Raw genomic sequence first — 25803 nt, 5'->3', positions numbered from 1 at the left:
GCAGCCTGGCCATACTGGGGAGACAGGAGGGGGGCAGCGCTGCCCCTAATCCCCCCCAAAGAAGCAGGAGCCGGGCATCTCTGAGCCCTCTTCCTTCCCCACAGCGAGGGGGGGGGTTCCTGCCCCACGGCCTCGCCCCACTCCACCCCCGTGCCCCTCCAGCACTGAAGGTGGGTAGCGCTTCTCTGTCCCCTCGCTCCTCTTCCTCGCTGTCACGCCGGGACCCCTGAGAGCCCCTTTCTAGAGGCCTCCCCAAAAACTTCCTCCTCTTATCTCTGCGGGCTTAAAAAGTAACTCGATTTCCCCCTTTTTTTAGTTAGCTTTTTTATTATCACCACTACTATTTGTAGGGTAAGAGGGGAACTCGCTCCTTGTTCCCGCCCTGTGAATCCTGCTCCTCTTTAGGGAATGCTGTGGAAACGCTCCGTCCTAGGCCGGTTACACGCCAGCCATTCCCGGGGGTCTGGGGGACACAAGACCTCCCTTAAAGCCCCTTCCCGGCTCGCTTCCATCCTTACCCCTTCCTTCCCAGCGCTGCCTCCGGCTCCTCTCCCTTTCCTCGGCCGCCTACCAGTCTCCCGCTGTCCTCCCAGGGTATCAGTCCTTATCTGCTGGTTATCTCTTCTGCTGCTAAATTCAGCCCAGCGGAGGGGTTCAGCCGGGGGAATCTGTTGGTTAAACCTAGAGCAGTACCAAGAGCGAACTCTCCGGCCGTAATTCCCCCCCAGCGCCCTATCCAGCTCTTCTGCCGGTGTGAAGTGGCTTCCATGGAATCCTATAATTCCAGAATGGTTTGGCTTAGAAAATACCTAAAGGCTCATCCAGTTCCGACACCCCTGCCCTGGGGAGGGACACCTTCCCACCAGACCCGGTTGTTCCAAGCACTGTCCAAGAGGCTCTCTCCATGATTTGCAGAGGAACCAGGACCTCAGCTCACCTCACCTCTTTCCCAGATCCTCCCTGGGAAAGGGGTTTCACCCTGACCCCTTTCCACAAGTGGGTTTTGGGGTCTTGCCATTGCAAGCCACGCACAAGGCCCCAGTGGCATCCCAAGGCCCAAATCCTCTCCAAATTCCCACAAAATCCTCCAAATTCGAAACCAACCTAACATAAGGCAAAGCACGCCTTTCCCCCACCCTGTCCCACGACTCTGGGACATTCCTCCCTATCCAGACCTACAGCATTCCCAGTACCCAACGGGTCACCCCACTGTGCTTCCAGCTTCTCCCAGTTCCCCACACGGCAAAAACGGGGGAGAGGGATAAAAAGCACCAGGGAGAGGGAGTTTTGGGGGCGCTGTTTGGGGTCTGCTCCTCACTTTGGGCAGCACTAAAGGGACTGCAGTGGGTTATGTCCCCCTGCCCTCTCCTTTAAGCCCCCTCGGTCATGCGTGGCCGGGGTTTAGAGGGTGCGGACACGCTTGGGGCAGGCGCGGGGTGGGAGGGTCGAGCCATCCTTCCTCCTTTCCCTCTTTCCCCCCCTACTTTTCCCTAATTTAACCCCCCCCCCACCCCAGCCCTCCTCAGCCGCCTCCCGCCGCCCACATCAAACGCCGGCCCCGGGAGCCATTAGCAACTTAAAGCACCGATCGTACCTGCGGGACAAAGGTTTTTGCTCCGGGCCAGAGGAGAGAGCATCGCTGTCTCTCACCTTCCCGGCTGTGTCCCCCTTTCTTTCACCTCCCCCCTTCTCTAACCTCCTTATCTCCCCGCCCGGGGGGGTCCCGGCCCGGCCGCCGCCGCATCCCGCATCCCGGCAGCATCTCCCCCTGCTCCCCCGGGGGTGTTGGAAGGGGCGGGCGGGGGGGAGGAGGAGGAGACTGACCGAGGGTTTTAAACAGCCCAACCTCATGGTGGAGGGCGGGGGGGAGGGGGGGGGCGGGAGGTGATGGATGGAGCCCGGTGGGAGCAGCTAAATCCAGGCGGGAGCTAAATTTCCCCTCCGGAGGGACCTGGACTTCTTGCTTGGGGTCTGCAAGAGGCGGCGGGACCTGCTGAAGGTGGGGAAGGTGGGCGGTGGGGAAGGGGGGAGGGGGTCGGAGGAAAATCGCATCGCTGGTGGTGTTTTGGTTTTGGCTGGAAGGCTGCGCCCACGCGAGACCGCTCCGGGGAAAAGTGGAGCCGAGGGTCTTCCACGCGCTCCCCATCGCTCTGGATCGCGGCCGGGGAGCCGGCTGGGCTGTGGGGAGGCCCCGCACGAGATGTACCAGAGCTTAGCCATGGCAGCCAACCCCGGCCCTCCGGCGTACGAGGGGGCAGGTGGCTTCATGCACAGCGCGGCCGCAGCGTCCCCGGTCTATGTGCCCACCACGAGGGTCACCTCCATGCTCCCCAGCCTGCCCTACCTGCAGAGCAGCGGCTCTTCCCAGCAAGGCAGCCCCGTCTCCAGCCACTCCATCTGGACTCAGCCCGGAGCCGAAAGCGCCGCTTACAACCCTGGATCTTCTCACCCTCCCGTGTCACCTCGGTTCTCCTTCTCCACCAGCACCCCCATCCCGGCCACCTCTTCCCGGGAAGCGGCGGCGGCTTACAGCAGCTCCTTGAACCTTTCTGCTAACGGGAGGGAGCAGTACAGCAGGGGCTTCGGCAGCTCCTATTCCAGCCCCTACCCGGCCTACATGAGCCCCGAAATGGCCACGACCTGGACTTCCTCGCCCTTTGACAGCCCCATGCTGCACAACCTGCAGAGCCGAGGGACGCCCGCGGCCGCCCGCCACGCCAACATCGGTGAGCACGGGGCTGGGAGATGGGAGGGGAGGTTTCACCCCGTTACCCCCCAGATTTTGGGGCACGCACCCCTCTGTGCGTAGGCACAACGGGCATGTAGTGGTTTTGGTTTTTGGAGGGAGGTTTTTGGAGCGTTGGTGTTTGCGCTGAGTGGCCTCTCTGTCTGGAAAACATTGGGGTCCTTATTCTTACTTATTCTGCAAAGTCACCATTCCAGAACAGCCTCAAAGGCCACGGTTTCCAAAAAGTAAATGAAATTTAGGGCAGACCCAGAGCGGCAAGGAGTGATGAGCCGAGCTCTGGAGCGAGGGCCTGCTGGTTCCCGAATAGCTCAGAGGGGATTTAGGGGCTCTGATGGGGTGACTGTGGGGTGCAGGAACACGATGTTCCATGGACACACAGGCGGCCCCTTCCTGAGCTGGCCTTAGGTGCAAAACTGGGAGCATTAAGAAATCAAACTTGGGTTCATGAATTCCAAAGCTTTCTTTCAGGCAGTTTCCGTTCTGGTCTTCTAAAAATTCTTTTGGAAAGGTCATTTGGGCTACAAAAAGGGAGAGCAAAGAGAAATTTAGAGCTAAGGTGGGAGAGATGATGGAGAAGGATTAAAAAGAAATGCATCCACATTTATAATGGTGTTTTTTGGGGAACTCAAGCACATCTGAACAACGAGTCTCCTTACCCCAAAAACCTCACCCTGATCTCTTGTGCTCAGAGCCTTTAATTTAATTAAATTCTTCTGGTTCCTACAATGAAGAATTGGTCCAAATGGCTTAAAATACTGCTTTTATATTTCATGGGGTGGAAGGGGGATAAAAGGAGAGAGAAATGCAGGCACATCTTTGCATTGTGGTTTCAGAAACCCTTTTTTCCTTCCCGTCTCCTCTCCATGAAGGTATTTCTGTCAGCTTTGGGTCGGGGTTAACAAAGAAAACACCTCAAATTTGTCTTCAGATCTATTTTACGATTGTGTTCTCTGACCCGAATTTTGGAGAGTGATTTTTCCATCGTGTCCAGCAGGATTTGCGTTGTCTTTAGCATTATTTTAAGATGTTAAAAGAAGGAAAGCTGGGCGCCAGTGAAGGCTTGGCCTTGCCAACATCTTGTGCTTTTCTTTGCGTGCTAGAAAATTTCTCAAAATGAAGAACAGATTAAGGATAAAATTTTAGCCAATCAGGCAATGTTTTCTTGGAAGCCATGAGAAGGTAGATCATAGAGGAAAAAAATCAGGATGAATTAAACAATCAAATATTAATTGAATATCAGTATGCACTTATGAATATTTGCATTTTACCATGGTACCATCTCTTTTGGAAAAAAAATCACATTTTTGCGGTGGTTTCAGAAGGGTTCTTAATAATAAAAAACCCAAAATAATGCAAATTAAGAACTGCAGTTGCAGAAACACCCAAACACCCATCAGCTTTTAAATTGCTAGGGGCTGAGCGTGGGGATTTGGGAGTTTTGAGCCGGGTGGTTTGTGCTGCAGCCCCGCATTTTGATGGCAAAAAAAAAAAAAAAAAAAAAAAAAAAAGAGCTTAAAATAGCACTGGAAAGAAGGAATGAGTTGAGCCAGTGCAGAAAATGGTTTTTAATGAAGGAGGAAAGAGCCCCCACTCCTCTTCACGGCCAGGTCCTGACTCGAGTGCCGGATTCTCGGCAGCGCGGCCGAATCCGCGGGATTCATTAGCACGGGGCTAATTACGCCTCTGCCTTGGATATGGAAAAACGTTCGAATTTTAAAACAAAAGTTCTTGGGTTTTGGTTTAAAACAAGACAATACAAAACAAAAAAACCCCATGCCTAAGAGCTGGTGAGTTTTAGATGGAGTTTTGGAAGGCAGCTCCTCCGGGAAGTGGTTTTCGGTCCAGACCTGCCCCGTTCCCACTTCTCCCTGAGCCGGGACCGCTGCCGGGTCTCTCCTTGAAGCCGAGCGATGCTTTGGGCATCGAGGGGGTTAAGAAAAGCACGTAGAAGCTGTCTGTGGGATTATGAGCTGGGAAAGGGTTTTGTTTTTTAATGATTTTTAGGGTAAAAAAACCTAAAATCTGAAGGCACTGAAAGATGTAGTAGGGGAGACACCGTTGTGGATTATTGCCATCACAGACTTTAATTCCACTTTAATTCCACATCCGAGCCTGGTCAGCACCTAAGAAATCCCTGGAACGGTAGAGTTGACTCTTTCTTTGCCTTTTCTTAGGGCTAAAAGTAGTTTTATTCTCTGCACAGCAAGGAATCTCAAGGTGGAAACGCAATCCTTTTAAATGTGTGAGTGGTATTTGCAGGGCTCTCATTTTCTTTTCCCAGAGAAAAAACCACCACCTTCGTGTAGAGCTAAATGCAGAGCACCCTTGGGGCCATTAAAATTTTAATTAATATAATTTTTTAAAAATACAGATCAAGTATCGGCAGCTACATCTGAATATGCAGACATGAATACAGTTTATACAATTGGGCATGACGTTTTCCTCCCTGTTTTATATAAATATATCCCTGTAGCAATAAAGCAACACACAGTGAGAAGAAGATTAGTGAAAATGTATTTGAAGAAAATAACACTAAAAGAAATACAAATCTTCTTGTTTTTCTCTAAATTGATGAATTTTTGCTTGGTATAAGGCACTGGGAGGGATGGGTAAAACGCACGGTCCCGTTTGGAAAACTTTCCCTGGTGTGAGTTCAAAATGCCAAATTTGGCCTTTTCGGGGTAAGTTTGGTGACTGATTTAATTGCCCTGAAGAGCAGGATCAGACCCTGTGGTCGAGGCAGTGAACTTGCCCCAGGCATTGCCTGGGATGGAGTTGCTGTGAATTCCCGACTTAATGAGGCATGGAAAGGACCAGCTGCAGAATCGCCTCTCAAAAGAGTTCCCCGACAGCACCAAAAATCTCTTGAAACCGCTCCCAAAATTACCCTGGATGGGCAGATTGGCTCTTGCCTCTTCCACAGGCAGAGGGGAGCGGGGATGGAGCGCGGAACGGGGTCCGAGCGCATCCATCCCGCAGCTCCGCGCTGCCTCCTGGATCTTTCCAGGCTGGGCAATGAGCCTCCGATCCCAGATTGCCACCCCCTTTTATTTGGCTCGCTGCGGGAACTTTACTTTTGCTGTGGCATCGAGGAGGTATTGCTGTGGTTGAGGATAAATCTGGGCTGGGGGCATTCCTGGTGGGTGCTTTTTGGGTATTTTGGGTTTTTTTGTTTGTTTGTTTGTTTTTTGTTTTTTTTTTTTTTTTTTTCCTAAATCGAAGTCAGGGCTCCTCAAACAAGCGCTGCTGGAACACAGCAGCAGCATCTGGGAAGATCAAAGCCTGGAGCAGACACTGGGTTGGAAAATGTCCTTTCTGCTGCTGGTGGGGGAGAGATTGAGAACCAGATCTTAAGCTTTCCCACAGGGATGCTAAGAGATTTGCCCTGTCGCATCCCGGGGCTGACATTTCCAGTGATTCATTGGCATTTGTTGCAACCCTCTGCCCTACAAGCAGCCCCTGACCTTCCCCACGCACCAAAGCACAAGGTGGCTGGTCCCTTGTGGGGTGGCAGGCGATGAGGGGTGCCCAGAATTGTCCTGTCCTTGATCCTGGAGGGATGGGACCTCAGGACGCAGGGATGGGGCCATAGGACAGAGGGATGCGAGCGTAGGATGGCAGAAAAGTCTGTGGGACAGCGAGAAGGGGATGTGGGACAGCGGGATGGGGCAGTGGGACATCGGGATGGGGCTTGGGACATCGGGATGGGGCTGTGGGACATCGGGATGGGCTGTAGGACATCGGGATGGGCTGTAGGACATTGGGATGGGGCTTGGGACATCTTGATGGGGCTGTTGGACATGTCTGCCTTTTCCTCCATCCCCCGTTTCGCAAGCGGCCGCATTTCTCACCCCAGCCCCGCCGGCGGGGAAGGTTCTCCCAGGGCTTTGTTCCCCCCCTCTGGGTTTGAATTCACCTTCTGCTCTCCCTCCTAATTTAATTGTCACCCGCCGGTCTGGGATTTGGGATGAAACCCACAGAAATCAGGGTTTCTAATCTCCGAGCAAGATCAAGCTTGGATATACAAGTGTTTATTCCCCCCTCCAAGCCCCCAAGCAGTAGAATTTAAATTGCAAATAAATCAATGGTAATAATAAAAATAACACCATCACGGGCACTCTGTCACCCCTATTAATAATTCAATTCTTTACTTAAAAATTGCACTTTTGTGAGCAATTTTTGTGTTACCAAGTGCAGCTTATTTTGCACAGAACAGCCATGGGGTACTATATAAAATAAGTGTTCACAAATTTTTGTAGAGCAGTAAAATTAAGGCTGTGGATGATGGTGCTTAATCTAAGACTTTATTAAACTAGGATTAATTATTTTTCACCCATCCATGTGCATTTCTTTATCCCTGTAACAATAACAGATTTTTTTTTATGAGACAACTTATATTTTACACTCTACATATTTTTTTTTGCCAGAAATTTTAAAGGAAAGAGGTGAAATTCTTGGACATAGATGAGGGTTTATCAGGCAGAGTATTCCAAAGGAAACTAGGCCCAATCCTAACACTTCTGTGCTCTTCTGATGATGGGAAAACCTCGGATTGGCCAGCAGAAAGGGGCTCCCCAAAAATGCTTCTGCCAAATGCAGAGGGGTATTTTGAATGGGCAAACCATTTTTCTCTGAAAATTTAAGGGTGCATGGAAAAAAACACCAACAAAGCACCAAACAGCAAATAAAATTCCAAACTGGGTGAAAAAGTGGCATTTTATGTGCCTGAAGGTTGGCAGCCTGTTGTTTCTGAGGGAAGATATTAAAATAAAGGTGAAATTTTAAGGAAAATTAAATTTAAAAAATTGATTGTGCTGTCCCAAACCCTTCAGAAGTTTTGTTTCTCATTGGTGCAGGGCTCTGGGCTGAAACTTTTGCTTCTTGAGCCCTGTGGAGCTTTGCAAGCATATGGAAAAAAAAGAATGCAAATATATCAACTTTGAGAGGTTTTACTCCCAAATCTGCACACCAGCCTGTTGCGTCCTTCCCTCTCTGTAATTTCTTTATTGAAAAGGAGGTGCAGAAATGGGATTTTTGGGGATCTCTCCCTGCTCGGTGATGGTCCTAGGGATTCACGGGGAAGAAGAAGCCAAAATCTTGGGTTCTTCAATGCTTTTGCAACCAAACTATAAAAAACAAAGAGTCTGCTTCTCCTTTGGGGCTCATTGTGGCTGCAAAACCAGGTGGGGATCTACCTCATGAGCTAGAGAAGCAAGTTTTGCTGATGCTGGAAGGGAAAGGCAGAAATGCAGATTTTTGCTGCACCAGCCGCACGTTTCAGGGACGAGGGATCCCAAAAAATGTCATTATGCTGCCCAAACACTTCAGTTGTAATGGCCAGGTTGGGTTGTTACAGGTCTGAATTGCTTTGGAGTGGGGAATGTGTGATATTATGCCTGCAGGATTGCAAAAAGGGAGATGGGAATATCTGGAAATGCCAAATATTCACCTTGTTGGCGGGTCAGAATCCGCGCTGCCGTCTGGCAGGAAGGTGTAAATTCGTGTTTGGTGTGTGAGTGTGAAACGCTGCTTAAATAACCAGGGAAATAGGTGAGAATTTCCTCTGACCTCTGAAATTAACCCAAATTATAGAAGCAAATTTCATTATAAGGTCGGATTGAGGGTTTTTTTTTTTTAAAAAGCAAACTGGTCTTTCCCTTCATGGGACAGAATTCTTGCAGCTGTCTATGATCACATCCCACATTATGGCAAAATATGAAAACTTCTCCTGCCTTTCCAAGGCTTCCCCACATCATGGGTCACGGTGACCGGGCCCGAGCTGTAAATACATCTGTAATGACAAATTAAACCAAATTATCTGCCAGGCCTGAGCCCTGAGGTCTTCCCACACACGGGTGCTTGCACTTGTGTGACAGCGCTCGAGAATAATTCCAGCACCGTTGGCACGAGTGGCATTAAAGGCCCTTCTGAAAATGCCTGTGGTTTCAAACCTACCCAAAAATGTTAGGCTTTTTCCATTTTTTCCCCTTTTTTTCCCTTTTTTCCCCTTTTTTTCCTTTTCTCCAGGAGCTCCTTGCTGCGGGGTATGTTGAGTTCGCAGCATTCCCCGCGCTCTTGCACCTTTCTAAACGCTCGCGGCGCTCGGCAGTGATTTCTTTTTCAATACGATAAGCTCGGGCTGGATTTTCTCATCCCCCAAAAAAAGAACTGGCGGGTGCTGGGTGTGCTCCAAAAGAAGAGCCAGGCAGAGATTTTCCAAGTTGGATGCAGATCTGACCCCGTCATCAGCGCTGAAATGTTTCAGCTTTGGGGTTTTGGCAAGACCTGGATTTTAAAGCCAAATTTGGGGCAGCGTCAACTGGAAGTGAAAATAATTTTTTCTTTTCCAAGAAGTGCCCAGTGATTAATTTTTTTTTCAATTATTTGCTTGCACAGAGGGGTTTTTTTTTGCTTAATGAGGTGAATACCTAATTGTAGAATGAAGTCTTTGTTTGTGGGGAGCAAGTTGGGTATTTCCAATCTCTTTTTGCTTTCACTGTCTTTTCAAGGCCAAACCTGCTCAGGTTTGAGGATCAGCCGTCCCCTAAAAAAAACAGAAAAAACAATGACCAAAAAAAAAAAAAACAACCTCAAAAATATCCATGTTCCTTGCTCAGAGCTGAAGCCACCCCTGAATTAAAGCACAGGGCACTTAATCGGGAGCTGATGCAGGATCAGGCCCATGCAAATAGATTCCATAGGGAAAACACTCAGCCCACTGCAAATTACATGGGAATTTGCATGTGTTCTCAGCGAGGTGAAACCCCAAAATCCAGTGGGACCTTCCTTTTTTTCTTGAGAAGCAGTGACTTAATTTATATGCTGCAGCATGAAGGAATTCATGATGTTTTTTTAATTATTTTTAGTCACCCCTAAAGCTTGTGAGACCCTTATCGGAGCCAGCTGGGCTCGAACCACTCACACCAGACTTGGGAGAGACTTGGAAATTGATTTTGTTTGTGAAAGAGGAAAAGAAATAACTCCTGGAAAGCCAAAATTTAATAATTTTTCCAGCAGAGGTGGGGTGAGGGCAGCCGGATGAGGGATCCCGCAGGGCTCATCTCCCTTCTCCACCAGGGACTGGTACTGGATTGCTTCTGAATCTGGGATAACAAAATCGCTGCCTGGAAATGCTCCCTCTTAATCCCTGGGAATTAAGTTGGTGTCTGCCGGGGGAGCATTTTGGGAGAGGTCCCGTGGTGGGACGCCGCTCCCCGCTCCTGCTCTCCTCCCCAGAGCTCAGCCCTTTGCTGCTGGACAATGCTTCCAGCACGGTGGATTTACAGGGAGCAGGGATGGGGCTGGGCTCCCATTGCCATCGGGCTCTCCTAAAAAGTTAAAACCCAAATTTGGGGGCAGAGCTGAACCAGGGAGGGAGAAGGAGGCCACACCAGTCCCTCCGAGCAAGATTTTGCCAATTCTTCCTGGCTTTTCCACATGGAGCTCCCTGTGTCCATAATACTTAAACAAATTTCAGGCTGTGCTCTGACCTCGAGGGTATCCTTTGTCTCTGCAAACACCTCCAGACAGTTCAGGAGATATCTCCCTCTTGCTGGATTCCCACCCCTGGCTGTTGCAGCCCTCATGCTTTGGTTCACCTCAATTTTCCTTCAAGCTCCAGCTTCTGGAGTCCTGTTATCATATGTCAGGCTCTGCTCTTTCAGAAAGGGAAAGAACAGCTTTCCTGGACAAGGGAGAGGCTGGAAAACCCTGATTCCTTCATGCTGAAATTTTAGATGAGACAAAAAAAAAAAAAAGAAAAAAAACCCCTAATATTTATTATTCAAACTCCTATGACTTTCCAAGCCAGACTCTTGGATTTGCAAGCCAGGGAGCCACTATTATTCAACATCCAGGGCTCACAGTGCTGGAGCTGTAAAAAAAAAAAAAATCAGTGAGGCCCTGAGCCCCAGACATCAGGACTCCTCCAAATGACGTGTGGTCCCAGATGTCTGAGATTATTTTGGGAAGGGAGTGCTGGCCCCAGGGGCTGCCTGCCTGGGGGGATGGCTGCTGGGAAGGACTCTGGGTTGGGACATGCCTGGGTGGTGTGGAGCATGAGAGGAGCAGCTGGTTTGGGGGCAGGAGGTCTCTTCCTCACTCTCTCCTGGGCTGGGATGATGCTCTGGATCCTGGGTATGACTTTTCCCATGTTTCAGCTCTTCATGATTGCCCTGGGACAGATGAGTGATGCTGTAATTTATCCTGCCCCTCTGGACATGAAGATCTGGGTTTAGGGGTCCTTTCACTTCCCAAAATAAGTATGGCTACAAGCAGAAGGGTGAAATCCCCCTTGCATCCCGTTCCCTTTGCCTCGAGCCAGGGAAGGGTCTCACTGCTGCCTTCTCTCCCTGAGCACCTCTCTTCCCAAACCCACATCCCAGTCAGTCTTTGGCACCTCCCTCCACACAAATCAATAACAACGGGTGAGCAGGTTAATTATAATCACAGAATAAACGCCGCGGTCTCAAAGTTCACCCAACTTCAGCAGCGTTTCAAAACGAGCGGACGGCGCCAAGAAACTTTCATTGATTCCTCTGGGGCAGGTGTGGGAGTTTGAACCTGTCCCCAGGCTGATCTTGATTCGAGGCTACTCAATTTTCCTCCTTATCTTGACTTTCGCCTATCTTATAATGCCTGTTATTTTAGATAAAAAGTCCAATCAATTGAGTTAGAAAAACTGCAAGTTATATGTGGCCCTGATAAGTTCAGTACCTGCCGTTTTATTGGCCTGGGCTGCGAAGTGACCTTTGCAGATGCTTTATCATCCCCTCCTCCCGCCCCGCTCGGGGGTTGAGTTGACTTAACATCCAGAATAACTAATAAAAGAGGAAAAGAGAAGGGCCAGGGGTTAGACAAACTCACTGTCCCCTCTAACGTGATGAGCCCTAGTAAACACCTTTTTGTTTGTCCCTGGCTGGAGTCCCGCTGGGAGGCCGGGATCTGGCCTGGCTTGTGCTGGTGCAGCTCCTCTGAGGGGGATTTATCAATGGAGCAGCTCCACACTGGAGGCAGAGCCCATGTCTAAATCAGTGAAATTAGAACAAAACCGGGACAGGGGTTTGGATATGTCATTATTGGTTGGTGCTGTCATGCCCAGGGAGGGATTGGACATGTGGGGCAGTCCTACATATTCTATATATTCCTACACATGGTATAGACCTGTTTTATATGTATAAAGTTTTAGAATATCATATGTGTTTTACACATATAATGTTTAAAATATATATATTTGTGCATTTGTGCACACATATATATGCACACAACATTCTGTATAACTAAGTTCTATATGGTCACAGAATAATAATAATTTTAATAGCAAATCCAGAAAGAATTGATTAGAGATGATTCCTAACTTGCTACAATGGCATTCTCAAGGACATCCCAGGCATCCCTGTCTGTGGTAGAGGGTCTGGAACTAAATGATGTTTAAGATCTTTCCAACCAGGAAAACTGTTTTGTGATTCTAGGACATACTATGTGCATATATACAAATATATATGTTTATATATATGTATACCACATGCCCACAAATATAATAACAATAATACAGTTGAATTCTTTTATTCCTACAGGAAAGATTTTGCCCATTTGCTGCAGATAAATGTCTGTCCTTCTGATGTGGGAAAAAAAAAAAACCAAACCCCAAACTTGGAGTTCCTGGAGTTGTAGGACTGTAGAAATGCATGTTTTAAGATTCCTAGCAGGACAACCAATTCAGTAGTGGCTGAGGGCATGTGGATGAGGCTTTGGAATGCCCAAGGATGGTCATTCTCCCATCTCCTGATGAAAACCCAACAGACCATAATCCTCAGTCACCATCTTGGGATGTGTCCTGTGCAGAGGCAGGAGCTGGACTCAATGCTCCTCATGGATCCCTTCTAGCTCGGGATATCCTGTGATTCTGTGATAATTGTTAGCCCCTGGCATGGTCCAAGCACAGACCATCTCAGCCTGAGCCCAGCAGCTCCTGGTGCAGCTCCTGAGAAGAAGTTTGGATGTGATTGTGGTCTCAGAACATTTGAACTCTGCTGGCTGGGCTTAGGGTCAGGCTTCACCACCCAGCCAGTAGCTGGCCCTGGCTCACAGGTTACCCCGTAGCCATAAGGCCAATTCCCATGGCTCAGGCATGGAGCAGCAGCTTGGCAGGACTCCACAGCACACCTGCTTGTGATCCCCTGTGGGGCACCAAGAATGGCTGCACATGATCCATTACCTGAGTCCCCAACTCAGAAATAGCTGCCCAGGAGGGATCATGGCACTGTAAATCCCAAGCTTTTCTGATCTTCTTCATTTTTTCACCCACTGTCCCTTCCCTGAGGCTGTCAAAGAAGAGTCTCTTGATGGGCACATCCACTTGGAGACGGGCCAGCTTTCAAGGAGGGCAAGGCTGTGGCTCTTTTTTCTTTGTCAAAAGAGACAAAGACCATTTCCAGGTGCCTCCTGCCAAGCAGACCCCAGGCTGTGGCTGACCCCATCTTGCCCATTCCCTGGGCTCTCCACGCTAATCTGAGATTTGTTAAAAAATATTTGGACAGTCGATAAGCAGAGGAATCTTCTGTTTATCAGAGGAGCCTCAGATATTTACAAGTGTAAGAACTGCAAGGAGGAGTAAGGAAGGGGAGGGTCACCTTGGTGGGTGGGAGTTCACTCAGGCACAACTTGACAGTCAGCAGAAGCTGCTGTTGGACACCAGGTCGGTCTCAAAGAGGTGGCCAAAAGGCTCCCACCAAAAGACCCTCAGGGATGTCTGCATTCCTGTCTCCTTCAGAGCAGGCTATGCACCTCTGGGATGTGGGACGTGGTCCTTCAGTGTGTGTGTGGACTGTCTCTCCACTCAGCTCTGGGACAACCACGGGGCTGGATGGTTTGGGCTCTGGTGGTTTTTGTGTGCTGGAGAGCCGTCAGTGCTTTTCCAAGCTACCAGGTTGGCCATTCCCCCAGCTCCTGCCCCTTCCCAAAGTACTGTTTAGAGCTGATTTAGAGGAATCCATCTTGTTTCCACCCACCCTTCTTCCATCCATTTCTTATCTCCAGCTGTGGCTTTTGAAAGTTGTCCTCGTGGTCCCCTCCAGTGTCACTCCTTGCCATGGGGAAAGGACAGTGTCACAACAAGATGAAAAGCCTTGCTCAAGGGCATCCTATTGCAGAGCCAAGACTCAGCTCCAAGCCAGGCCCAGAATTTGCCCAACATTCCCATCGTGGCCCTCCTGCACATGATTTCAGCTGGTCCTTTGGCTGCTTCCACCTCCACCGTCCTTCAAAGTGCAGAAAACATATCCACGAAGGAAAAGGAGTATTCCTGGCTGCTGGCAATGGTGTGTGCCACAGACCTTGGCTTGCTGCAGGCAGAGCAGGGAGTGCTGCAAGGGAGGGACACAATGTTCCTTTTGCCTTGATGTGAAACATTTGGCCTGGGAAGGCTTGCACGGGAAATGTCTCGCCGTGGTGTTTTGCGAAGCTGGGGAAAAAGCAGATTTCTTTGCCTTCTGGAAAGCCAGACTGCAGGGTGAATGTTTCCTCAGCAATAAGTAGGGTCTTTATGTTTTCAGAGGGAAAACTGTTTGGCCCAGGCAGTTAACTGGGTACACAGCCATTTTCTCCACCATAGATGTGTCAGATAAACCCTAAAACTTTCTGAGATGGCACCACGCCATTTCTGTGAGGCTGCACAATGATGCTTTTTGCTCCGAACCATGTTTCTGGCTATGTGTGGGGAACTTAACTGGTTCCCCACTCCCTGCAGATCCTCAATCACAAGGGGTTGCCTTCTGTTAACCCAGTCCAGGGGAGAGCAGGGAGCCACATTCCCACAGCACCCAGCCCAGTGATGGGCACTGCTCAGTCAGGCACTGTCCTGATCTCTCTGTTTAGATCCCATTAATCTCTAAAACCCTAGGTGAATTGTCCCCAGATTCTGTCTGAGAGGAAACAGGAAGAGAAGAGGAAGTAGAAGGGAAAAAGTCAGTGAGCAAAACCTGTTTTTATAGAAACACCCTTGGCTCCCTTAGCTCCATCCTCACTTTCTGATCTCAGCCTGTGTGCCAAGATGGTGATGTCCCCATGGACAAAGGATCCCTGACAGCTTCCCTTTGGCTACAGAGCTCCCCCATGCATAAATTTGGGGTTTTAAAATTTGCCCAGCCACTCCCTGCCCATTCCCCTTTTGTCTCTCCTCTTGTTTTTTTCCTTCTCTGCCACAATCCTGGACCAACCAGCACTTTTAGTTGGGATGTGATCTGACCAGAAACCTTTTGGTGGGTTTTTCCCCTTGAAACTTCAGCTTCTGGAATCATGCAATTCATGGAAACACCTCAACCCATTCCAAAGAAATAGAAGATGCAACTTTCAGCTGCAGCAAAATGCTGTTTTAAAGGACCCCAAAAGACTTGAAGAATAGGAAGGATTTCTAAGCTGCCATTTTTTAATGGGAACAATTTTGGTATTTGGGACAGAGTGGGTGGGAATGGTAAATTCTGTTTCCCCTGCCATGCTGTTGTGGCTGTCCCTTGAAGCAGATGAGGGTGTCCTGGGTGGGATTCCAGGGTGTCCATGTCCTTTGCCTCAGCTGCGAGTGCCCCTGAGAGTCCATTTGGGGTTTGTGTATACACAGGATCGTGGCTCTCACCTCTTATCATAACAAATTGTTTTAGGAAACTGCTTCTCTGCTGGGAAAACTGCTCTCAGGCTGTGTTTAGAGCCTCTAAGTGGCCTGGCTGTGTTTGAAGGACAGTTCCTCCTTTACTGAGTTGCTTCATTGAGTTGAGAAGACACTTCTGCAGCAGGAACTGTTGATATCAAATATCTCTCTGGCTGTAAACAAAACTCCAGTGCTATATTAATGGAAGTCTCTTTCCATCCAGAGAGGGTGAGAGCAGGAGGGGGCTGGAGGGAAATAGAAGACAACCTTGTTGTTTCTCATGCAGGAGGGTCTGATCCAAACCAGGGCAAGGAGGGCTCTTTGTTCCCTTCCACAGGATCCTTTGGGAAGAGAAATTCATAACCTGGATGCTGACTCTGAACTGAAGGATTCAAAATCCTTTCTTTTTTTTGTCATCATTCCTTAGGGTCCTGATCCATCAGGTTTATACATTGTCTCCTGTGCAAACAGATTTAATCACAGAATCACAGAAGGATTGGGGTTGGAAAGGACATTAAAGCTCATCCAGTTCCACCCCCTGCCATGGGCAGGGATACCTTCCACTATCCCAGGTTGCTCCAAGCCCCATCCAACCTGGCCTGGACCTCTTCCAGGGATGGGTTCCTAAAGAAAGCCCAAAGGTCTGGACTCAGGAATGGATGTAGTGCCAGGCTGGCAGAGTTGGGGTTTGCAGAGATGGTAGAAAGAAGTCATTTCAAGCCACTCTCCAGGCTCAAGCCTTGGGTTGAGTTGCAAGTGAGTATCTGGTTCTCCTGTTTGGGAAGGCAAAATTCCTCAGACTTTTGGTGAGCCAGAGGTGTTGGAGGTGTGTGCTGGCAGTGCCAGCTCCAATCTGCTTTTCTGATGACCTCAGCATTGTCTGTACAGGCTGATCTCAGTGGATGTGAAGGACCCCTCCCAACCACCAAGTGTCATGAAGGGCCACATCCAAGAATTCTTCTTCCCTACCAGACCCCGTGCCCCACTCAGGAGTCACTCCTGGCACCCTGGGGACTGGATATCCCATTGTGAAAAGTATTTCTGACATGAGCGCACTCAAGGCCTCACCCAAGATTAGCAGGCTGTTGTGCAACACACAAGTGACATTTCCTGCCTTGGGGACCTTGCAGTGCTCATAAACAGTAGATGTGAGGGGGAAAAATCTCATTTTACACAGCAAGTTGATGACCAGGATAGGGATGGGATACCATCCTCTCCACTGGTCATTCAGTGAGATTTCATGATCTGCTTTCATGTGAGAAGCTCCTTCATTGACTAAACACAGTGTTTTATGAAGAATTAAGTAGAAGGCCATCAGGATTAGCCAACACCAGGGACCCAGCCCATAAAAAGGACTGAATGATCCCAAGATACAAGATAAGGGCTTGGCAAAGGCACGTGGGGAAGCTGAACATTCAAAGAGGAAGGTGAGGCCACTCAGCACACATGAGGCGTCCTGCTCAGCCCGATCAGCAAATCCTTTCCTCAACCCTGTCCCAGTGCTGGCTGTACCTGACTTTGGGAGAGGGAGTAAATCTTTCCAGCAGAAAGGCCATTACAGAGGTCACCGGATGGACCCATAAATCTCCATTATCAGGCAGCAGCTCCTGTGCCACAGAACGGAAATTATTGCCCTGAGTGCGACTGGGGGAGCCTTTCCTTCCCCCCTCATTGTTCAGGGCCCTCCGGGAGCCGCTCGGGCCATTTGCTGCCTGAATAAACGTTTCCTTTCCCGGCTGCAAAGTACAAGGAATAAGTGTCAGGGGATCTCATAATGCCAGGATTTAGAGCTCCAGCCCTGAGCCAGAAGCCAAGGAAACACTTTGCTGCTTTTTCCTGGGGAGTCTCCTTAATCCCCATTATTAATAACAGTGACAAATTAAACAATTAGTGCATTTGAAGCCCAGTGACCTCCATGCCAAATTTAGCTCAGCCTGGTGGCAGATCCCAGTTCCTGTGGGCTCTGAGCCCTGGGAACATTTTGGTTTCCTGGGTCCTGAACACCCACCCACAAAAAACTGCACAGGCTTCAGGTCTTCAGGTGACTTGTTCTCATTATTTTGTAGATCTTCAGGGTTCTTCAGAGCAGGGGGGGATATGTAGCCAGAAGGACAGCTCAGAAAGCTCCCCTCGGCAACTTCATCCTGGAGTTCAGTGAGGCTGTGAAATTATGTATATAATTGTATATATACAAAATAACAATTATGTAGATATAATATTTTCTAGAAAGAAATTCAGTCCCTTGTTTCCCACTTCCTTAGGGCCCAAATACCCTTTGTTCAATAAATGACACACACCAAGCCCACACCATCATCTCTAAACCAACTTCCAGCAGTGTTCAAGACACCTCCTGTGCCATCCCAAAGCATTCTTTGAAGCAGGTGAGGCTATCTCTCCTCCAGGTGATATCTCACTCCGTCGGGGCTGCAGGAATATTTTTAATGAGTTTGCACTCTGCGGGTGTCATCTGACTCAGCACTGGGTGGTGCCTGGAGGAGACACACCCATCTGATAGAGGCTGTGATTAGAGACAGCCTGAGTGTCCCCTGGGAACAAAGTCTGTTCCTTCCCTGTCTCAAACACCACTGATTCCTGTTTATGAATGTTCACAAGGATCTTTGCCTGCAGCTGAGAGAGGAAAGTCTCACAAATGTTGTTGCCACAGAAGCAGAAGGGGACTTTTGGAAACTTCAACTAGTGAAAGTTTGGATGGAGCTTGGAGCAACCTGGGATGGTTTAAGGTGTCCCTACCCGTGGCAGGGGGTTGGAATGAGATGGTTTAAGGTCTTTTCCTACCCAAACTATTCCGTGATTCCATGGAAGTCCCTTGAGAGAGATGTTCCAAACCAAATCCCATGGAAACTGGGGGAAAACCCCAAAACTCAACCCAAAGGCACCAAAGAAATAGGGAAGAATATCAGTCAAATGAAGATGGAAAAGAAGAGCAGGTGTCAAGGCAGGTTTGCATTGGTCTTTTGGACGCCAATGAGAAACCAACACTGAAAATAACATGACACTGGAGCTGGGTGTCCCACTCTTGGGAAATAACACTCAACACTTGGCAACAAATTATTTATTGCCAGAAGAGAGGAGACTTACGTTTTTATAAAAGCAGACATATATCCATACTTGACATTGTTTGAGGGACCTTCTTATTCAAGAACTAGTCCAATTCTTAACATTTCTGAGGGACTCTTAGGAATTTTCTCCTTTGATTAAAAAATTTTATATTTTGGCTTCCTGGTGGAAAAATCTCCAAGAAAGACTATATTTTGTAATCAGTCACAGGCACAACTCAAATCACTCAAGTTTTAACTGTTACTTTTGATTACCTTTCCTGGATTATGTCCACAACTCTGTACTGAATCATTTTCAAAAAAGAAGGCATTTCATACAGGAAAAAAATTACTGTGAAAATACTTTGGCTTTTTCTTTGGAAAATTATAATCAAAAACCTCAACAACTTCTAAGATGAAAAAAAAAAGTGAAATGTTTTCCTTTCTTGAGATTTTTCAAGGAAATTAGTTCTTTCCTGACCAGCTGTTCCAATCCCTTCTCTTTTCAAAGGAAGTTTATTTGATCTAGATTTTGGCTGTGACTCGATTGTCATTTTAAGGGGGAAAGTGAGGGTTATGGTATCACTGAATTCATGCAGACAAAAATTGCCTGGGGGGGATTCCCATCTTTTTGAAACCACCAGAACTGCCCCAGGGTAATGAGATTTTCCTAAACTGCTGGGAAGATACTGGATTCCTGCTTTTCTGGCTCCAGAGCTGCTTAGGTACAATAAATTACTCCTCTCTACCATTTCCCCATGGGCACACAGTGTAATCTCCTGCCATTTTTAGTCAGATTTTCTAGGGAGAATTAGGCTCACGTGAATATTTGTCTCTGTTAACTGGCGCCACTTCATTAATTTTTTTTTTGTCCTTTGGCCGCTTCACGGTTATGCAGTTTCCTGCAGATTTTCCAAAAATAGTCTGGGGAAAAGAGAAAATAAGGCCACGTCTGAACATAACCCTCGGTTGACATCAGAGAATCCACATGGAATTGAGGCACAACTCAGCCAGAAGCCAAATTTTGTTGGTTTGCTCCTTGAGGAGCAATTGTCTTCCAGCAGGAAGCTGAGATTTTTGGGTAAAAAGCAGGTGGACAAGAAAAAAATACAGTGAAGTTCTTGGTTTCTGGAAGGGTTTGTGTGGAACGGGGAGGGAGCTGTGTTTTCCAAAGGATGATGCAGTCGAGCTGTGCTGTGCTGACCTTTGAATCTGCTGGGCCTGCCACAGCCAGAGGGACTGGACTGGCCCAGCCCAGAGCAGTTCAGAGAATGACAGAACAGTTTGGGCTGGGAGGGGTCTTGGAGTTCATCTCATTCCACGCCCCTGCCGTGGCAGGGACAGCTTCCACCTTCCCAGGTTGCTCCAAGCCCCTGTTCAGGCCTTGGACACTTCCAGGGATGGAAGAGCCACAGCTTCTCTGGGCAGGCTGTGCCAGGGCTTCACCACTCTCGCAGGGAAGAATTTCTTCCTAAGATCTGACCTAACCCTGCCCTCTGTCAGTTTAAATGCATTCCCCCTTCTCCCATCACTCCATGCCCAGTTGTCCCTCACATCCCAGCTGAGCCCCAGTGCAGGGTGTACCAGGAATGCAGTGTGAGAATGCAGCAAGCCCTGGAGCGTGGCATCAAGCAAATAGAGATTTCCATCAAAAGCTGAGCCTCCAACACACATAAATTCCCAAAAATCCCTGCTAGCTGTCAGCCTGAGCTGGGGTTTGAATCCCAGAACCATGGAATGGTTTCGGTTGGAAGGGACCTTAAAGACCATCCATTTCCAACCCCCTTCCATGGACGGGAATCTTCATGTTGTACATGCGGATTCCTGCAACTCAGGAGATGTTTTCCATGCAGAGAGTGGGGTGAAGGTACAGGAACCTCCCCTTGGCTCCCTGCAGCCATTCCCCCAGGAGAGGGGCTGGGTGAGGAGCATTCCAACGGGGAACAGGGTGCATGGAATGGTTTTCCCTGCCCAGCTGAGATGCAGCTGCCTGATCTCTGGGCAGTTCTGCTCTGTGGGGTTTGTGTTTTTCCATGGTCTCTGCCTTGATTGTAACCAGGGTTGTTCACCTGCCCCGATCTGCTTGCCCTGGCTGTGGCCAATCTCGAAAATTGGATAACATCAGAGCAGAAGGGAAAGGTTTCTATTTCTGTCTCCTGGTATCTGTGTCCCAGCACATCCCTGCAGCCATGACAAGGAAACGAATCCCTCTTCCCAGTAATCCTGGGGGGGTTTCCTTGGGGAAGGAAGAGCTGTTTCTTGCAAAAGATTTCTATAAAATCTGTTCCTTGCAGAAAATTTCTATTAAATCTGAATTCTGATTTCTTGAAATATCCCTCCTGGGCTAAACTGAGAAGCAGAGCAGCAATTCAAGGTACAGCCACCTAATTAACGGAGTCTTTTCCTTTCTCTCCCATCCTGGCAGCAGAATTTTTTGATGATTATTCCGAGGGGCGAGAATGTGTCAACTGTGGGGCCATGTCCACCCCGCTGTGGAGGAGGGACGGCACGGGGCACTACCTCTGCAACGCCTGCGGGCTCTACCACAAGATGAACGGCATCAACCGGCCCCTGTTCAAACCCCAGAGGAGGCTGGTAAGTCAAGATCACACACACGGGGTGAGGAGGAGGCAAAGAAATCTCGGCCAGCTGGAGATGCCAAGGGTGTTTCAACTCCCATCTGCTCAGCTGAGGTCCAGACTTTCAAAACAAGCCAGATTTTCTCATGCTTGGGATACTCCAAGCCCTTGTACTGCCCAGAGCAGTACTCCAGACACTCAGCCAGGGAGTGGAAGGGGCTGTAGGACACAGGGTGATTTGGAATTTGTGGTGTCTTTGCTTTAGTACCACTGCAGGTATATTTGGAGGAATGGCAACTCTTTCCAGATCCAGCACAGTACCAGTCCATCTTCTCTTATTCCCTGATCACTGCTGGGTGAGCCCCTCACTTCATGGTGACTTTTCTGGGTACTTTTTTTGGATACTCTGCTCCTAGACTCATTGGGTGAGGTGAAGCCATCATTCTAGGGCAGATCAGGGCATCCCAAAGCCTCTGGAGTCAGGGTTGGGCATGCACAGGGAACCTGGAGGACAGGAACAGGATTGTTCAGCCTGGAAAAGAGAAAGTTTTGGGTTGACCTAACTGCAGCTTTCCTGAAGGAAGCCTATAAGAAAGATGGAGATATACTATTTACAAGGATGACAGGGCAAGGGGGAAGGGTTTCAAACCGACAAGAGCAGGTTTAGATGGGATATCAGGAAGAAATTTTTCCCTCTGAGTGCTGAGACCCTGACACAGGGTACCCAGAGAAGCTGTGGCTGCCCCTGGATCCCCAGAAGTGCCCAAGGCAAGTTTGGATGGGGCTTGGAGCAACCTGGGATAGTGGAAGGTGTCCCAGCCCATGGCACAGGGTGGAACCTGATGATCTTTAAGGTCCCTCCCAACCCAAACCATTCCATGAATCTGTGAGCTCAGTGTTGATAATCTGCTGCTCCCTGGATGTTTTGGTGAGGGGCTTTGGGAAGATCTCTGTGTCCCCAATGACATAAGTCCATCATGACAGGCTGAGAAGGTTGTGACTGTTCAGCCTGGAGAAGAGAAGGTCTTGTGGAGACCTCACAGCCCCCTCCAGTATCTGAAGGGTCCTACAGGGAAGCCGTGACTCTTCATCAGGAACTGGAGTGACAGAAAAGGAGCAATGGGTACCACTTTAAAGAGAGGAAATTTAGGTTAGGTATTAGGAAGATTTTTTTCTCTAGGAGGGTGGTGAGACTCTGGAATAGGTTACCCAGGGAGGCTGTGAATGCTCCAACCCTGAGTGTTCAAAGCCAGACTGGATAAGGCCTTGAGCTACCTGGTCTAGTGAAGGTGTCCCTGCCCATGGCAGGGGAGTGGGGCTAGGTGAGCTTTAAGATCCCTTCTAACCCCTTAAAATTCTATGATCCTACAACATTCTACGATTCCATAACATAACCCCTTAAAATTCTATGATCCTACAACATTCTACGATTCCATAAAATTCTATGATCACGAACCCAAGCTAAAAGCAGCCGCCGGAAAGCCAGATTTCCACACTCCTTGTTTTCCACGAGGCTCCATCCCCACACCGCCCTGCCCTTTGCATGGCTCAGCCCTGTCTGTGCCCAAAGAGTGACGCAAGTGACACGGGCGGCCGGAGCGCTGCCAGCAGCCGCAGGCACCGAGCGCCCTCTTGTGAAACGCCTTTCCAGAGAGCGGCTGATCCCGGCGGGATCAGGATCTCGCCCGGCACCCAGGACCTCCCTTCTCTCCTTTACTGGCCTCCAAGGCCTGAGCTTTGAAGGATGATGGCAAGAGTCAGGCAGGTCTGGAGAATGTGGCTTTTTCTTCCTCCACCTCCCACTGTTTCCCAGCTCAAAACTTGGATTTTATACAGCTTCAAGCCCGTTGCTTTCTCCTGTTGCTTTCTGAGCCTGACTAAACCAGTTCACCCAGAAAAGGAACTTTGGGTCTGCTCCCTGCAGTAATTCATTAGTGAGACTTCCTATTAATTATCCCTCTTTATCAAGAGGAGGAAAATGCTGCTGGAAGCTTCTCTTTTTTTTTATCTTTCCCTTGAGCTCTATAAACAACCTAGCACAAAGCAAGCAAGGAATATGTAACATTTATGGTATTGAAAACATTTTCTTAGGATAGCTACGATGCCTGGAAGGGCTTGGGAGCTGGAAAAGGGATCCAGACACCTTAGTGTAGGTGTGTACACGTGCAGGGGGTCTCTAGGCTGCCACTAAAGCTGCTGGAGATCTTGGGGCTCTGTTCAGGTGATGTGGGATTCTGGAGAAAGGAGGCTCAGGGGGGACCTTCTGGCTCTCCACAACTCCCTGGCAGGAGGGTGCAGCTGGGTGGGGCTTGGGCTCTGCTGCCGAGAAACAGGGACAGGATGAGAGAGCAGAACCTCGAGCTGTGCCAGGAGAGGTTCATGTTGGACATTTCTTCATTGAAACAGTGGTCAGGCATTGGAAGGGGCTCCTCAGGGAGGTGGTGGAGTCCCCATCCCTGGGGGTGTCCAAGGAACAACTGGATGTGGCCCTCAGTGCTCTGGGCAGGGTGACAGGGTGTGGGTCAGTCACAGGTTGGACTCAATGGCCTTGGAGGTCTTTTCCAATGATTTTATTTCATGTCTCTGTTGCCATCTGGGATGGGCTAGGAGAGCTGAGACCTCCTGGAGCCAGTGGAAAGGCAAGAGGGGCAGAAAGAGGCAGCCGGACAACTGCAAAGGGGCAAAAAGATAAAAAGCCAGAGAAATACATGAGGCAAGAGGAGAGGGAGCCCTGAGGCATGGTGGAGCGAGCTGGTTGGGATGTGGGATGCTGCTGGAGAGGGCATTGCAGGGCTGACTGTCTCCTCGCTCTGCTGTCCCCACAGTCAGCATCCCGCCGTGTCGGGCTCTCCTGTGCCAACTGCCACACGACGACCACCACGCTCTGGCGCAGGAACGCCGAGGGGGAGCCCGTCTGCAACGCCTGCGGGCTCTACATGAAGCTCCACGGGGTAAATCCTTGCTGTGGTAGGGTGTTCATGGCACCGGGCTGGGGGCTGGGTTCTTTACATTAGCTCCATGTTCTCCTGGAGCTGTTTTGTCTGCTGTCCTTTTGGGTTTAGTCCCCCCCTAAAGTGTTTATACCTGCAAAGGCGTGTGCACGCTGGCTATTTATCATTTATTAATTAGGTCCCCTTTGCAAATAAGTCTTAAAACCTAATAAAACCAGGCCCAGATTCTTCCCACATAAATTCAGGCACTATAGTAAAAAAAGCCAAGTCAAAAGCACAAATACATGAGCTGTAGTTCGCTTCTGGCCCTAAACCACACAATACCATGGTGTGATCTGCCTTCTTATTCCCATTTGGATGCACATCTTGAATCTACCTTGGCCAGGGAATTTGAGCTCCATATTCTTGTTTTCAATTAATTAAATTAAATTAAATTTTCAATTAAACCAGCTCGACCACAAGTTAGAACTGGATTCATGTTCTCTTAGATGACCTTAAGGACATTCAGAAACAAATGTGCTGTTCTATTTGGATCTACAGGTCCCAAGGCCTTTAGCCATGAGAAAAGAGGGAATTCAGACGAGGAAACGCAAGCCTAAGAACCTTAACAAAACAAAGGCACCAGCAGGTAAGTATTGAATGAAGGAATTTATTTTATTATGCATTTTTGTGTGTGCACTTGTATTTCTAACCACATTGCCCTTGAATTAGAGAAATCCAATGACAAAACAGGCCAATTTTTTTAAAAATGGGGGATGTCTAAATACCTGAATGCCCTCCCAACGATTTTAAAATTTATTTTTACCACATTAACTTCTGGATGAGTGGGCACAGCTCTGTGGTGAAAGGTCTTTGGGAAGAGCCTGGTTTACCCTCTGGTTTCTCCCAGGCCCATCCAGCAGCGAGAGTCATACCCCGACCACCAGCTCCACCAGCAGCAGCAGCAGCAGCACCACGACCACCGAGGAAATGCGCCCCATCAAAACAGAACCTGGCCTCTCATCTCACTACGGGCACCCCAGCCCCGTTTCTCAGGTACTGAGGGGAGGTGTTGGCAGTGGGGAAAACAAACAGGGAAATAGCATGGTACACATGGGGAGAACATCCTCATAACTTTACTTAGGTACTTAAAGACAAACACCTGAAGGGAGGCTGCAGGAAAAGATGGAGAGAGAGTATTTACAAGGGTATGGAGTGATAGGACAAAGGGGAATGGCTTCAAACTGAGAGGTTTAGATTGAATATTGGGAAGTAATTCTTTCCTGTGAGGGTGGGGAGGCCCTGGCACAGGGTGCCCAGAGAAGCTGTGGCTGACCCTGGACCTCTGGAAGTGTCTAAGGTCAGGCTGGACAGGGCTTGGAGCAACCTGGAAAGGTGGAAGGTGTCCCTGCCCATGGCAGGGGGTGGGAAGGAGATGATCATTAAGGTCTCTTCAAACCCAAATCGTTCTCTGTTTCTAGAATTAGAAAGAAAGGGAGACAGGAAGAAAGAGCCTGCCCAAGGTATCCCACATAGGCTGCAATCTCCAGCCCTGCAGCAAACCCAGACACATTTTTACGACAGCACCAGCCCACACTAAATGGATTCACATGGTCCTCTAAGGTTTGAAGCTTTTTTCCACAGCATTCTCCTTTTTCCATAGGCATTCTCAGTCTCTGCCATGTCCGGACATGGATCGTCCATTCACCCTGCGATCTCAGCTCTGAAGCTTTCCCCCCAAGCTTACCAGTCAGCCATGAGCCAGTCTCCCCAAACCAGCTCCAAACAGGACTCCTGGAACAGCCTGGTGCTGGCTGAGAACCATGGGGACATCATTACTGCATAACCT

General features: G+C 49.0%; 1 protein-coding gene across 3 annotated transcripts; it reads left to right on the top strand.

Annotated features, from left to right (window-relative positions):
• On the top strand, window positions 1-25800 carry GATA4 (GATA binding protein 4). 3 transcript variants are annotated; one of them, XM_021540518.2, is made up of 7 exons: window positions 1-170; window positions 2083-2726; window positions 20871-21040; window positions 23850-23975; window positions 24516-24603; window positions 24865-25010; window positions 25618-25800. In XM_021540518.2, exons 2-7 carry the CDS (start codon window positions 2201-2203, stop codon window positions 25798-25800), a joined length of 1239 nt encoding a protein of 412 aa, XP_021396193.1. In that variant the 5' UTR covers window positions 1-170; window positions 2083-2200. The 3 variants fall into 3 exon arrangements, with proteins under 3 accessions (XP_021396193.1, XP_021396195.1, XP_021396194.1); XM_021540520.2 differs by lacking the exon at window positions 1-170 and adding an exon at window positions 1930-1999 and having other exon boundaries at window positions 2485-2726; XM_021540519.2 differs by lacking the exon at window positions 1-170 and having other exon boundaries at window positions 2010-2726; window positions 20874-21040.
• Window positions 25801-25803: the final 3 nt, after the last annotated feature.

This window comes from Lonchura striata, chromosome 3 (assembly GCF_046129695.1).
Source record: "Lonchura striata isolate bLonStr1 chromosome 3, bLonStr1.mat, whole genome shotgun sequence".
Lineage (NCBI taxonomy): Eukaryota > Metazoa > Chordata > Aves > Passeriformes > Estrildidae > Lonchura > Lonchura striata.
The sequence above is the reverse complement of the archived record's forward strand: the minus strand, read 5'-3'. Positions and strand labels throughout refer to the sequence as shown.